Consider the following 14,098-nt stretch of genomic DNA (forward strand, 5'->3'; position numbering starts at 1 on the left):
CAGCCATGGGGAGGGGCTGGGGGAGTGAATGGGGGTTGGGGGGCTTGTGGCAGAGCCCCCATGTGACATGGGGCAGGGGGGGACAGCGGGCATCCCCTCCCCCCTACCAGGCAGTAACTGGTGATTGCGAGCTTTTTTTAAAGAGCCAGGAGCTGGGAGAGTGGGTGGGGAAGTCACTGAGAGTGGGTAGGGGATGGGGCCTGTTTGGAGATTCGGCTGATTCAGCTGTGGCCAGATCTCTGAATCAGGTTTGGCTGAATTGATTCAGGACAGTGATTCAAATTACCAAATCGAATCACTGTCCCCCGAATCAGCTGAATCCAAAGCAAATACTAGCCACTTCACACAGGCCTAGTAGTTACATGCATAGAAGTTTTGTAGGATTGGGCCCTTTATTTAGCAAATATGGAATGACTGATTTATCTTGTAAAGGAAGGAATTATGAAATGAAGCCATTTCCTCTTTTCCCTTCTCATTTTTGTATACAGTTTGTATCTGTGAAAAAGGCTATGGGAATTTTATTTATAATGGTCAGTGTTTTCAATATGTTGACTGCAGCTTTATTTACTAGGTTACAGACACATGCATCCATCAAAATCCTGCAAATCTCCACGGAATAAAATTCAGTTAACTGAAAGGCATATAATTGCATTGCAGTACAGCTGGGGAAGTTCATTCTGTCCCCCTTCTTGTTCTTTTCCATCATTCCTTTGGTATTTTTAGTCAAATTAAATCATGCAGTTATATTACTTAGAGTACACATTCCCTTGTCTTTTGTCTTCCTTATGGGATCTAAACAGTAGCTCGTAGTTTTGGTTGACTGACAAGAATTCATTCTAATCTAAGGAAGGAGCTGTTGTTTGTGTTCTGCAAAAGCTCATAAATTGGTGAGCTAACATGAAGAGAGAGCTATTAAGGAGTCTGAATAGACCTACAGTGGTACTCAAACTCTGTTGGTCTTCTGTTTCACTGTAGAATGGGTATGTCAAATATCTGTCCTGTAGGCTGGATTTGGCCTGTGGAGCTGTCATATGGCCTGTGAGGGCTCCTGGAAGGGCTGGAAATTTGGGGGAGTGTGACAAGCGACAATGGTCTTAATCTCTGTGGCTTCCTGACCTACCATAGTGGCTCAGGGAACAGCAGGGGTTACCACCACCATCACTCTCCCCACTGCTGAATTTTGGGGTACAGAAACATTTTAGGGGACTTGATGTGGTGGCAGCAGGATGAGCAATGGCAGCGTTAGCTGCAACAGAGACTCAGGCTTCTGCAGCCTCCAGCCACCCTACTTCCAGAAGTGGGTTTGATCTGGTCCACAAGATACCCCATGGCTTGAATCTGGCCCAAGGATCAAACAAGTTTGACTTTCCTGCTCTAGAAGATTTGTGAAACAGCACGCTTCCATGTCTTGTTCTAATAGGAACCAGGTCCTTCTGCAAAAGGAGGTACTTACTGGCAAGTTGGAACACAGCAGCTATGGCTTCCTCCCACCACTGGGTATCCTGAGAAATAATTGGCAGTTCCACCAGCCCCAAGACGAAAATGAGCTGACCAGCAGTCAAGGCAACTGTAGCAATTAGGTTACAGGCACGCATCATGTCAAATTGCACTGTGGGAGGACACAGAAAAGAAGGGCATCATATTAAAATAAAATCTTGAGGACAGAAAAGCAGTGTAACCATCCAGAGGCCATGTCAAAGCTGCCAGTCCCAGGGAAAATATTTGAGAAATTACATGACCACACTTCATCCCACCTTCATAATAAACCTTTATTCTGATGTACATTCGTGAGCAGGCTATCTAAGAACAGGATTCCTCTAATACAAGGGTAGGTAACCTCTGGTACAGGTGCCAGAGTGTGACACACAAAGGAATTTGCTTGGCATGTGCACTTCAGGGCAGACGGTGGGGAAGGGGCCACGGCTGCACTGCCACAACAAGGATCGGGTCCCTTATGGCTCCCCTGCCATCTGCCCCTGGTATGCCAACTTCTCACAAGTGGGTGTTTTTGGCACTCTGCCCAAATACATTGCCAACCCCTGCTCTAATATGAGCTGCTAAATCTTGCCTTTCAGAGATACAGATTCCTCTTATCATTTTCCTGGAGAATACTCTTTTATAGAAAAAGTAGGCTGTTTTCAAAGATAGCCGTTATCCACAATTATCAATACAATCACTTTGGAACAGGGATAATTTTCTTGTTCTGTGCTTGTACAATGCCTAGCACAGTGGGATCCTTGCCCATGATGGGGGCTTCTAGGCATTACTGCAATGTAAGTAGTAAAACAGTAATAATATAAACTCCAATGGCAAACTTTAATGCTTTGAATTTGTTGCCACTTTCCCAGGGTAATAATGCCACATTTGAAAACAGTTGATTGGCTAGTACTAGCATCTGGCAGGTGTTTTACTGTAGCTGCTGATAGGCCTTTGTGATAGGATTTCTTAATTTATAAAATCTGTTCCCTTTCCTGTTCTGTCAGAACTGAGATTTGGTAACTTTTCAAGCATGCTGTAAAGCCATTCTTTTTCTATAGATTGGTGAGTTTCAACCTCTTTAGGCTCAAAGCACTCTGTATTAGATTTGAGGCACCCCTCAGAAAATGCTAGCTCTTAGCTTTCACTCATTTTTTGACTATGGAAAGATAGACCAATTTTTCTGTTGCAAAAAATTCAGAAAGACCCCAACAGATCAGAAAGTTTTTGACACTATGTTTTCCTATTTGAAGTCTTTCGGTTTATCTTATGAATAATGTGTAGGTATTTGCACACTTAGCAGTGCCAATATTGTGTGGCACCCCATGGCACTCTTTAAAGGATCTCACAGCATCCCAGGGTGCTGCAGTACCCTGGCTGAGAATCCCTGCTCTAGATGTTTAGCCAGGGAGTCGGTTGCAGATAAGAGAATCATAGTGTGTGGGAATTTATGTAATACTTAGCCATATACATACATACGTACACACACATATGTGCTATCAGATCTATATTTGTATAGCATATTTCAATTTGTCTATATTAAAATATACAGACAAATATTGAATTGATTCCAGGTACAAATATGCAGAGCCTAGAAAGATATTTAATACAAATACATTCCTTAATGTGTTACTGATTGGGGTGGATTCATTGCAAAGTATAGTACTTATAGTCAGCTTTGGACTGTTGGGGTTTGTTTTTTTTTTGCTTTTCCTGTTAAACTGATAGATGTCCTGTTTTGATCTTTTTCCTTCCTTTCTAGCAATAGGTAAATTTCATAAGTATTGCTGTGCTAACACAATGTCCCCTGCTACTCTGAGGTAGATGCAGCTTACCATGTCAATGGGCACACTTTGGAAAGGGAAATGTTTTATACAATTGTGAGCTTTCATTAGACTTTCCAGATCTCTGTAACTGGTTGTAAATGGATTGGAAGGAGTGTACAAAATGCAAGGTTTTAAGATATCCTACCATGTATTTCATGAAGAATGATCACTGTCAGTAAATGGTTAATTCTAGGCTATTGTTACACCCATGTTGCTTTTTTCCCAGGCTTTTTGGTAATAAGATTCCATGATTTGCAGTAGCTTGTTCTTACTTCTCACATATTTTTTACTGGCTTCTGACAAGTCTGTGCAATGTGTCTGATGTCTATAAAGATAAGACAACATTGTGGAGTCCTCTGAAACATGAAGCCCTTTGGAAAACATAGCATGGGTTTAAAAATAACAGCATATACCAAAATCTGTGAAGAAATATAGCAAAGTCCTTAAGCCGATACCTGAAATAATAGGATTAAATCTTTTGAAAGATGTCAAGGTAAGTGGCACTGAGAAAAAAATTGGTTTTCTTATTCCCTCTTTTTGTTTACAAGACATGAAAGCGTTATTTCTCCCATATCTCTCACTAAGAGGTATGTGATTTATTAGATATAGGTGTTACCTACCTTTTTGGGGGAAAAAAATCCATGGAGGATTAGAAAAAATAGTATCACTAGTACTAAAGAAGTAATGGCCAACCAGTTGAGAGATGGTTCAAAATGTAGTGTATTTGTTTAGTTATTTGATAAATACCAATTTAACTCAAATCCCTGGTAAACATTTGACAATAAATCTCTTCCTAGAGATTTGGCACCCTGGACCTTCAGTTAAGGTCTTAATCCAGTTCCTCCTTCAAAACTCCCAGAAAAGTCAAGGAAAATACAATTTAATAATTCTGAAGTGTCTACAATAAATTAAATGAGAAAACATTATTTAAATATATTCAGTCATTTAGTTCTTCTTTGGAGTCATAGATATGTGTGAACCCAGTTTTTCCCTTATATAGGTCACTTTTAATGTCCTGTGTAACTAAATAAATTACAAATGAACACTGATTTGGTTCAAGAGTTAATTGTTGGCAGAATATAGCTCTTAGCCTTACTTGCCTGAAGAGTGTCTTATACCTTGAGGAGTACTATTGAAATGAACAAACAGTCAGAGAAGCTGCAAAATATGGCCCTGGATAAATATAGTTTCTGTTCTCACGAATTTATTTCTGAAAGCAAAGAAACTTTCCTTCAGTCAAAAAGTAAAATTAGCTGAATAATTTGCTATGTTGATTTTCAAAGTGAAGCTCCATGCTCCTATGTATTGAACATACTCTCCAGGTTAAACCTTTATAAATCACAAAGTACTTTGGCTTACATTAAAATCATTGCCTGGTACCTTCTGGACTTTATAAATATCAGTAAAACTTAATAGACATTTAAAGTATTGTAGCTGTGTTTCAAGTGTCAAACTATGGCTGTCTGATAAATAGCCATTTATGCTATTATAAAGATCATTGACTTGCCTGAAGAGTTTGTAGCAATCAGGAATCCAGAAACCACCAGGTCTTAATCATTATTATTTAAATCCTTTTACTTGTCTATGAAGCTAACTATAGCAATGAATCCAGAAAGTACTTGATTCACAATTATAATAAACTTTGTTGGCTTTTGTGTCTTTAGTTACTATGAGCTTAAAATGCCAGAATGCTACACTTAAAATCCCTGGAATTTTTAGTACCCCTTATCTTAGAAACATGACCTCTTTGCTTTTATAAATCCTGTCCTTTGTGTTTACTTCTGGATATAAAACTGAGGCGAAGTTTGCCACAGAAATTATAATAACCATAACTTGCTCCATTGGTGTCCTGCAGAATTTTTTGTTGTATTGAGCCAAAAAATAATTGGTTCATTATCATATTCTGGACAGCTGGAGAATTTGTAATAGCTTTGAACAGAAAAATAGCTGGCTCAGATCTTACAAATTTTTGGTTTCTTACCACAATTTCTATCTCCTGCAGTTCATGAATGCCAGTTCATCCAATAAACTAAGCTGTGCAAACCAGTATAGAAATGTTAACTAATGGTTTGCTTAGTGGCCTTCAACTTAAAAAACATCAAATATGCTTCAGGATGGAACCACAGTGGAATGAAGATGAAAGAATCAAATAAGGGAGTTAGCTTGATTCCATTAAAACAGCCAAGACAGTGATTTAAATCTAGGCTGTGACAGCAATAGAATAATATTGTTTATTTCATATTGTTAATACAATTGTTTGTTCTAGTATAGGATATATTTTCTCTTTCAGGATTCTTTTAGAATTGTAATGGTTCTCTCATCAATAAAAACTCAATGAAACAATCTGTAACCCTCAATTTCATTGGCTTCTCAATGGCATTTCTAATAGGTCTGAGGTAGAAATATCACTCCATAAACTGTTATTTTCTCATACATGTGTTAAACTTTGCTGGGCTCATTTCAGTCCAAGATGGTTCTTTGATCTACTTGTATAACCCCATATTCTCCATTGTACTCCAAGGTCAGGACAACCCAAAAAGTGAACAGTGCTGGTTAGGGAAGAGATACAACCCAGGGAGTCAGCGCCTTCCATCACACCCTTGAGGAGAAGGTTTTCACAATGCCTTTCCCCATCAGAGCGTTTGTAACTGCTTTGAAGCTTGAAATACTCGGTTTACAGTTTTTCTAAACTGTCTGCTGCTGCTTTAAATTGTATACTAAATAGAAACTTAGCAATTACTAGTTTATCTCTATTGTAAATTCTGGTGGCTTCTCTGTCAAAGATACATTAATCCTGTGTTTAGATTTAGCCATTTGGACCATTACAAACCTCTTTGTCTTCTCTGTTGCATTTACAAGAACTACCTTCTGTGACCAATACAAGTGCTCTTCGTTTTCAAGGGGCATTTATATTAGCTATGATTTGTGAAACATGAGGTTCAAGAAGAGTTACAATGCCTGCACAATTACTGGTGGCATTTGTAATAACAGTTAGTATCTAAAATCTATTGTCTAAGATTGTTTTAATGACAAAGATATTTTGGTGCCCCACCTTTTTTATTTTGAACTCATTGCTGTTTATGTCCCATGCCTTTGAAGTTAACTGTTTAAAGGTATTTCCCTATGCTAATGAATGGAGGCCAGGGGTGAATGGTGTCTGGAGTTTAGGTCAAATGCCAAACAGACATTATAGAAGGAATTCATCCCCAGCATACTCCTACCTTATGAAGAGTTGCTACTGAGGGCAATCCAGTGCATTCTTGACAGAGCACTGAGGACTGCCCTTCCCTTCCCTTTTCCTATACACCCCTCTACTTATACACACTCCAAAAACATATAGACAAACAGTTCATTCAAGGTTCAGCACAAACTATAAGGACAAGACAAAGTAAAATTTCTCATCATTTTCCTCATTTCCCTAGCCATCTGCATCCATCTGGATTAGAAATACTGATTTGATTTGGCTAACCAGGAGCAGCAGTTTTGTTTGATTATATCACATGACATCTTTTGGGATATTTGTGTTCTGTAAATGTAGGTTACTTATATTAGACAGTAATTTGTAGTATTTTGGAATAATGAGGCAAAATGACCTCATTGAAAAATCAGATTATGCCGATTGTTTGAATTCAGTTTCCCCCCTGTTCTCTTCATTGACTTATGACAGCAAGAATAATTATTTTAAAGCTTAGGTTACATATACAGTAACAGCTTTTCATTTGAAGGTTTTCTGATTTCTCTGTAATTAAGATGGAATTTGTCATTCTAAGGTGCAGAGTGTAGTTTATATTGATTTTTAAATTTAATTTTCTTTTGAGACAGTAAACAGTATAACTTTCAATCAGTTTAAAAGTTATTTTTATTTTTAGTTGATGAAATTTCATAGTATCATAGTACTTAGGGTCAGAAGGGACCTAAACAGATCATCAGGTCTGACCCCCTGCCCCTGGCAGGAACAGGTGCCGGGATCATAGCACCCCAGCCAAATATCTGTCCAGCCTCCTCTTGAAGACACCCAAGGTAGGAGAGAGCACCACCTCACTTGGGAGCCCATTCCAGAGCCTGGCAGCCCTAACTGTAAAGTAACATCTCCTGATGTCCAGTCTGAACCTCATCTCTAACAATTTGTGGCCGTTATTCCTAGTAGCCCTGGGTGGTGCCTGGGGGAACAGAGCCTCCCCCAATTCCCGCTGGTCCCCCCAGTGAGTTTGTAAACAACCACCAGATCCCCTCTCAGCCTTTTCTTGTGGAGGCTGAATAGGTTCAGGCCCTTTAGCCTTTCTTTGTAGGGCCTGCCCTGCTGCCCCTTGACCATGCGAGTCCTTCTCTGAACCCTCTCAATGCTAGCCACATCCCTCTTGAAGTGCGGCACCCAGAACTGGATGTAGTACTCCAACTGTGGCTTGACCAATGCCACATAGAGGGTAAAGATCACCTCCCTGAACCTGCTTGTGATGCATCTGTAGATGCACAACAAGCTGCGGTTAGCCTTACTGACCGCTTCCTCGCATTGGTGGCTCATTTTCATCGTGGAATCAACAATGACTCCAAGATCCCTTTCTGCCGCCGTGTTGACAAGAAGGGTGTTCCCCAGCCTATAGGTGTGTTGCTGGTTCCTTCTCCCTAGATGCATCACCTTGCACTTGTCTGTGTTGAATTCTATCCTATTCTCATCTGCCCTCCTCTGTAATTTGTTCTGATCTGGCTGGATTATGCATCAGCCATGTTTGAGTTCTGAGACCCTGAACATAATACCATAAAAAGATTTTTGCTTTTAAAACATTGTATAGAATGTGCTGGTTTTTGAGTGTCAGAAAATGCCAAACACTTGGGAGGCAACTTTAAAAGAAGGAATTCAGTAATGCTGAGGTTGAGATGAAAGGAATTTGAAAAAACTCTTGAGCATTTGATGAAGTGTAATGATGCCCTTCTATGTTTCTTTTATTTATTTGGTTAATTTATTTTTCTTTAGTTAAGCAAGTATTGAAAATAGATATTGGAGCATCTGATTAGTCTCATAAAATCCACTGGAAACACTTAGGGGGCTCATGTACACGAGGCGACATAGTGATGTAGTGATATTTTATGGTGATGTAGCATTGGTGGGCACAAACTGTGACATAGCATCTAAAAATAAGTGCACCGCCAGGACTTCACAGTACCAAATGTGCAGTTAGGGGCACATGTAGACATGCCCAGTATTGATGTTGGGCAGTAGGGTTAATGATTCTTGTAGTCTTTCCCAGATATTTGTAATCTTTAAAAATTCTTAGTGGTAGCAGTGGTAGTGCTGGCTGTAAGAAATATTGCCCCTTATACAACCCTATTTTCAGTTGTTTATAAGTTTTTTGGACTTTAACCTCTTGGAAAAAAGTTTCCATGCTGGGTATTTATCTCAGGCTGGGCTTGTCTACACAAGATGCTGTGTTGCCATAACAACAAGCTGCCATGACATAGCTCATTGCTACGGCGATGTAGCATCGGTGGGCACGAACTGTGATGTGGACGCTACTGTGCAGTAGCTCATTAGTACTGTGCAGTAAGGTTGGAAATGACCCATGGGCTGCCAGGACTGCACAGTAACAACTACGCAGTTGGGCACACATGTAGATGTGCCCACTGATTTTTTTTGATTTTTTTTTTCTCTTTAACCAGCTAAAATGGTTCTACTAAGTGCGCAGCTCCAACTGAAACCAACTGGAGCTGCACCTTGAACATAGAAATGACCATGCAAGTGTGAAGTATTTTGAAAAATTATATCATGGCATGATCCAGTCAGCCCTCAAAATTAGTGGGCATGTTTGAGAGTGTTATGAAAATTAATGTTTGTAAAGAACTCGTATACTATGAAGACAGTCCCATAGAAATGTTTGTGAAGAAATAATTACCTTTTTTTACTAAAAACAATTTTTGGGTGGTATGCATTATTAAAAATCTGGGTATGAGGGATAAAAGATATGAATATGAGAGTTAAATATCATCTGAATATGAGGGATAAAAAAGTACATTAAATAACAGTCCATTCTCTGAATGTGATAGGCATCCTATGGAAAAAGGACTACATGGATTCTATCATAATGTGTATGCAAAAGAGACAATTTTTGCTTGATAGTTTGCACAGGCAGTCTTAATTCTGGTATTTCCATACTTCTGAGTGCTTGACTTTGCAACTTTAGTGTTAATTAAAGATTTTAGGATATAATAATTTATATTACAATAGCAGCTAGACGACTGACTCCCACGTTGGTAATGCTAATTGTATATGTATTATTACATAACTGAAGTCACAAGAAGGTACTGTCTCTGTAATGAGGCAGTATCTAGGTGCATGGTAAGAGCAGGACTGTGGGGGTTTTTTTCATTCTTTGGTTCCTCTGGTTATTTAAAGCCAGGCAGGACTAGACTGGATTAGTACATTAATAGGAAACTCCCGTGGGATACAAATGTGTCAAACCTTTTGCATCTTTTGTGCAACAGAATGTTTCTTGCATGATTTTTTTTTAAAGCTAGAACGTGGCCATCCTGCTTTCAGAAACAGGGAGCCCTTGATTCACTTTCTTAGGGAAACAGATTACTCACAAAAACAATATTTTTTTATTTTGATAATTTTGTAGCTTTTTGTACTGATCACGGATCAGTGTAGGATCTCTTAGTAAAAAGAGGATTTATCACAGCCAAAAATCCCCCCAACTTTTTTTTCTGTTTTGTTTTTCCCTTTTAAGATAGAAAACAAGTTCATGATAAAGACCTTGGTGTGGAGCCAGTTGGAATTTTGCCATTATCTTCAACTGGGCTTGAATGTAATACTTTAGATATTTGACTTGGTAGGTTTACAACTTTTCTACAAGGGACGGAAAACAATATATTGAGTTTTAACAACTGACAACCATTTTAGAAATAGATGGGCAAACAGATCAAGTTGTATATTAAGCAAATGTGTATAATTTGATTCAGAGAATTTTTCAAACTGATTTTTAAGATTGCTCTGTTACAGTGAACATTTTAAACTGTAAATTTAAGGTTTGTGCATAGCTTCTGATTATGCTAAGGTATGGTATGCATGTATTTGTTGGAGTAGGTTTGTTTGATTAAACATATATAGAATGATCAGTGTTTGCATAATTTTTTTTCTATAACAAATGCATTTAAGGTGCAGTTTACAAAAAGCTCCAAATGACTTAAACTTTTCTTTTTTTTTTTTAAATCTTCACCCTTAAAAAGAGAATTCAAAGCCACAAGTCAGGGAAATGTTAACTTTGCTATACAATGCACATATGAATATAGGTATCTGTGTAAATAATCTATATTATTGCACCAGGTTAATTTTCCTGATTTAATTTTATGAGTGTCCCAATTTTTATGTACATATGTCAAGTTTATTAAATTCTTACTAACACAAGGAGTTGCACTTCTTAAAGAGTAGAGTTTGCACAAGTAACTACTTACATATGGAAAGTTTGTATGATTAGCCCCTAATGCTGAATTTCTCTTATTTAAATATAAGCTATATCACAGATGCTGGATCTCAGCCTTGTTTCTCTGGCACTGTCAACCATATTAACTCACTCTGTCTCTGTATAGTGTCTCAGGCAGTTTTCAGATAGCTTTGTAAATCAGAAGCTCACATCTACATTAAGTCTTATGATTAGTACTCAGTGGATGCATCTACACATGCATTAATGCACCATTGGTACTGCACTTTAAGTTTAGTACCTGTAATAGCAGGTACTGACTAAATGTGCTATAACCAGTGTTACCGCATAGTAGCGCCAGCACCTGGTCTTTTGGTGACATTAATGTGCAGTAGACTAATTCTACTGCATATTAATTAGTGCATTAAGCACAGCTTTTGCCATGATGCACTAATACGCAGTAGAGTAAGTATACTCCGCATTTAGTGTTTCGTGTAGACTTGCCCACTTTGCACAATAGAGTGGTCCTCCTTTCTCAGCCTATATGCACTAAGTATACTGTTAGCCAGAGCAATTAATATATACCTAAAAAAGTGGTCAGCTGCTTGATATGCCTGGAGTGGCTACCATCCAAACAAATACTAGGTACATGCCTAATGGACACTGGCATTGTCTCAATTGCCTCTGTAAACAAATGTCTGTTTCTTATTCCCACACAGAGCTGTCCCCTGACTTCATTGCCATATTTCATAGTGAAAGTGTGTTTGTGTAAATCATACATTGAGGCTGGACAGGTGTTTATATGTAGTGCTTGTGGAAGTCACGTAGTCACTCATGATATTGTGCCACTCCCCATCATTGGATATACTTGCTTGTAAGAATTACAATTAAAAAGAGCTATTTTGCTCTGCGCATCTGTATTTGAAATAAGGTTCCCACCATTGGGGGATTACGTCTTCTGGAACCCTGAGGAATCTAGCAATGTTTTCTGTACTCCAAGGCTCCCTCCCTATCCTTGAAGTTCAAAGGATTGTTAACATTTTTTAGACAGGAAGAGACCCTTCTTAGTAAATCAGATTCATCCATCCATCCATCCCTTCATAATTTGTCATCACTATAGTATCTGAGTGTCTGCCATTCATTAAAGGGCCAAAATGATGGCTGAACAAACAGCACTGTCCAACCCCTGTTTGAGCATGTCACGTTCATCACACTTGCCTTTTTAGGTAATGTTTAATGGTCTAAATACAGACCTGGGAGGAAGAATGCTTTCAGATCTGATACCAGTTCTGAAACTCAAACTTTCTGCAACCATTACAAATCTGCAAAGGGATGAGTCTGGCATGGCCTGTATTGTGAAAACAGTGTTTTTGGGGTGGTAATTGTGGCAGAAGGCCACCTCTGTTTCTCCCCAAAAACTCTGCTGTGTGACAGTTTAGTTAAGATGGGCCCTGCAGAGGGTGCACACCTTACCCTGTCTCTTTAGGTACCCTGAGCTGGATATATTCCTGAGGGAGGTGGGAAACCTGCTCCCTCTGCCTACATGACTGGCATTACATACCTGGGTTAGGGGCTTGGATTCCCTGGGGAGCTAGGATCTGCCAGTTTGCCTAGCAACTAGTGATGCATTTCACATTGGTTGGCTGACAGCCAACAGGTGCTGTCCTCCATTGGACCAGGTAAATGAGGTCACAAGGACTATATAAGTCAAGGACTGCCCAGGAGGAGGGGGTAGCTGCCATGAGGAAGGTGCCAAGAGAGAGAGAAGAGCTGAACCACCTGAAACTTGCTCTCTCTCTCAAAACTCATGATCAAGGAACTGCCTGCCTCCAGAGGGAATCTCCATCTGCTTCTGAATGATATTTGTGAGTAAGCTACCTGAGATCTAACAAGATATATAGTAGCTTGCAGTAACTCAGATGCGTGGTCAAAGGCTACCCAGCCATGGGAGTTTGTTCTATGGGATTTCTCTGATATTGCTCTACCCTGTACCCTATTCTAGATCTACCCCTTGTAACCAATAAAGTTCTCCTTTGTACCTTGTGTGGGAGACTTATTGGGAGTGGGTCTAGATTATACCTTGGGGTCCCTTTGGTTCGGCTGACGAAGGGAGGCCACTACTTGTGCTTCTGACTGAGGGAAGCATCCCAAGTTCTTGAAGTGAATCAAGTACTCTTGAGGGCTACTAGGCCTGTGTTTCCCAGGGTGTGCAGAGCCAGAATCAAGCCCAGCCCTGGGTGGTGGCAGTGGAACCCCCAGGCTAATGGGTGTGCTCCAGAAAGGGGGTCCGCTAGACATGAGGCATCCCCAGGGAGGCACTTGGAGCCTGGAAGGTGGTTGGGCGCAGTGAGGTGGGTGGCTCAACGCAGGAGCACCCCCTACTGGCTCACCACAGTAATTATATATTAAATTTTTGGTAAAACCTAAAATGGTATGTGTATTTCATATTTGACAGGAGACCTGGTCCACAAGTGGCTAATGATGATTTGTGCTAGGCAGCATATTAGATATCATGCAGAATGGTTTTGCTTGGAGAAATTCTCTGAGTCAGCTACAGTATTCTGAGGATTGCTTTTTCTACTTGAATCTTCCAGTACTCACAGAGCCCATAATGAAGACGTTCCTATATTCACCAAAAGGGTGAAAGGTATTTAATTTGTCTACAGCACCTATCACTGTAGTGAGTACTTTTGTGATGGCATACTTTCCCTTCTCATATCAGAGCAGGTGTAGCCTTTATCTGGAAATCTGTGATAACTTTCTTGCCTCTTCATACAACTAACGCAAAAGCAGTACCACTAGACCACTGAACGGATTAATATATCATTGTATTGGTGTGTTTTTTGCTGCTCAGGTAATTGGTTTTTATAAAATAAGGTATATGAGAAAAAGAGGATGATTAAACCAGTGGTTGACATGGTTATCAGATCAGCAATCTACTGATTTAATGAGACTGCCTTAATTACTTGCTCCACTACTCATTATTTCCTGTGCTTGGTCCAAGTGCATAAAAATTGGCTTTGGATTAACTGACTGCTTTTTCACTACATAGAACTCTATATGTTTGGGACAGAAAACACCCTTCACTCAGTAGCCATTAGCCTGAACAGCATAAATCCAGATTTGTTGTTTTACATAATTCTCTCCAGGCATTTTCCTTTTATCCCTGAGCCCCTCCCCCAGCATTGCTTTTTTGTAGTCTCTGTTTTCAGTCTCTCCTTGTCCTTATATTCCTTATTGTTTATACCAGAATACAGAACAAACTCCCACCAAAGTTCTTTAACCCTTGGTTCAGGAACTGAGGAGCATTCTGCTTCCCTATTTCTGGAGGGCATGAAAAAGGAGCCTGCCTGGTAGAAAACATGTGAATGTAACCCGCTGCCC

At 39.6% G+C, this 14,098-nt stretch overlaps 2 protein-coding genes across 2 annotated transcripts in view; one reads left to right on the plus strand and one right to left on the minus strand.

Annotated features, from left to right (window-relative positions):
* IFT140 (intraflagellar transport 140) overlaps positions 1 to 14,098 on the plus strand; it is a 275,996-nt gene that overhangs the window by 202,613 nt on the left and 59,285 nt on the right. The window lies entirely within an intron of this gene.
* Positions 1 to 14,098, minus strand: part of TMEM204 (transmembrane protein 204) — a 62,875-nt gene that overhangs the window by 36,914 nt on the left and 11,863 nt on the right. The window contains exon 2 of the mRNA XM_019507633.1: positions 1,454 to 1,609. Within this exon, the coding sequence (XP_019363178.1) occupies positions 1,454 to 1,609 (156 nt within the window). The remainder of the gene's footprint in view (positions 1 to 1,453; positions 1,610 to 14,098) is intronic.

Source organism: Gavialis gangeticus, unplaced genomic scaffold, assembly GCF_001723915.1.
Source record: "Gavialis gangeticus isolate Ggan-Ray unplaced genomic scaffold, GavGan_comp1, whole genome shotgun sequence".
Lineage (NCBI taxonomy): Eukaryota > Metazoa > Chordata > Crocodylia > Gavialidae > Gavialis > Gavialis gangeticus.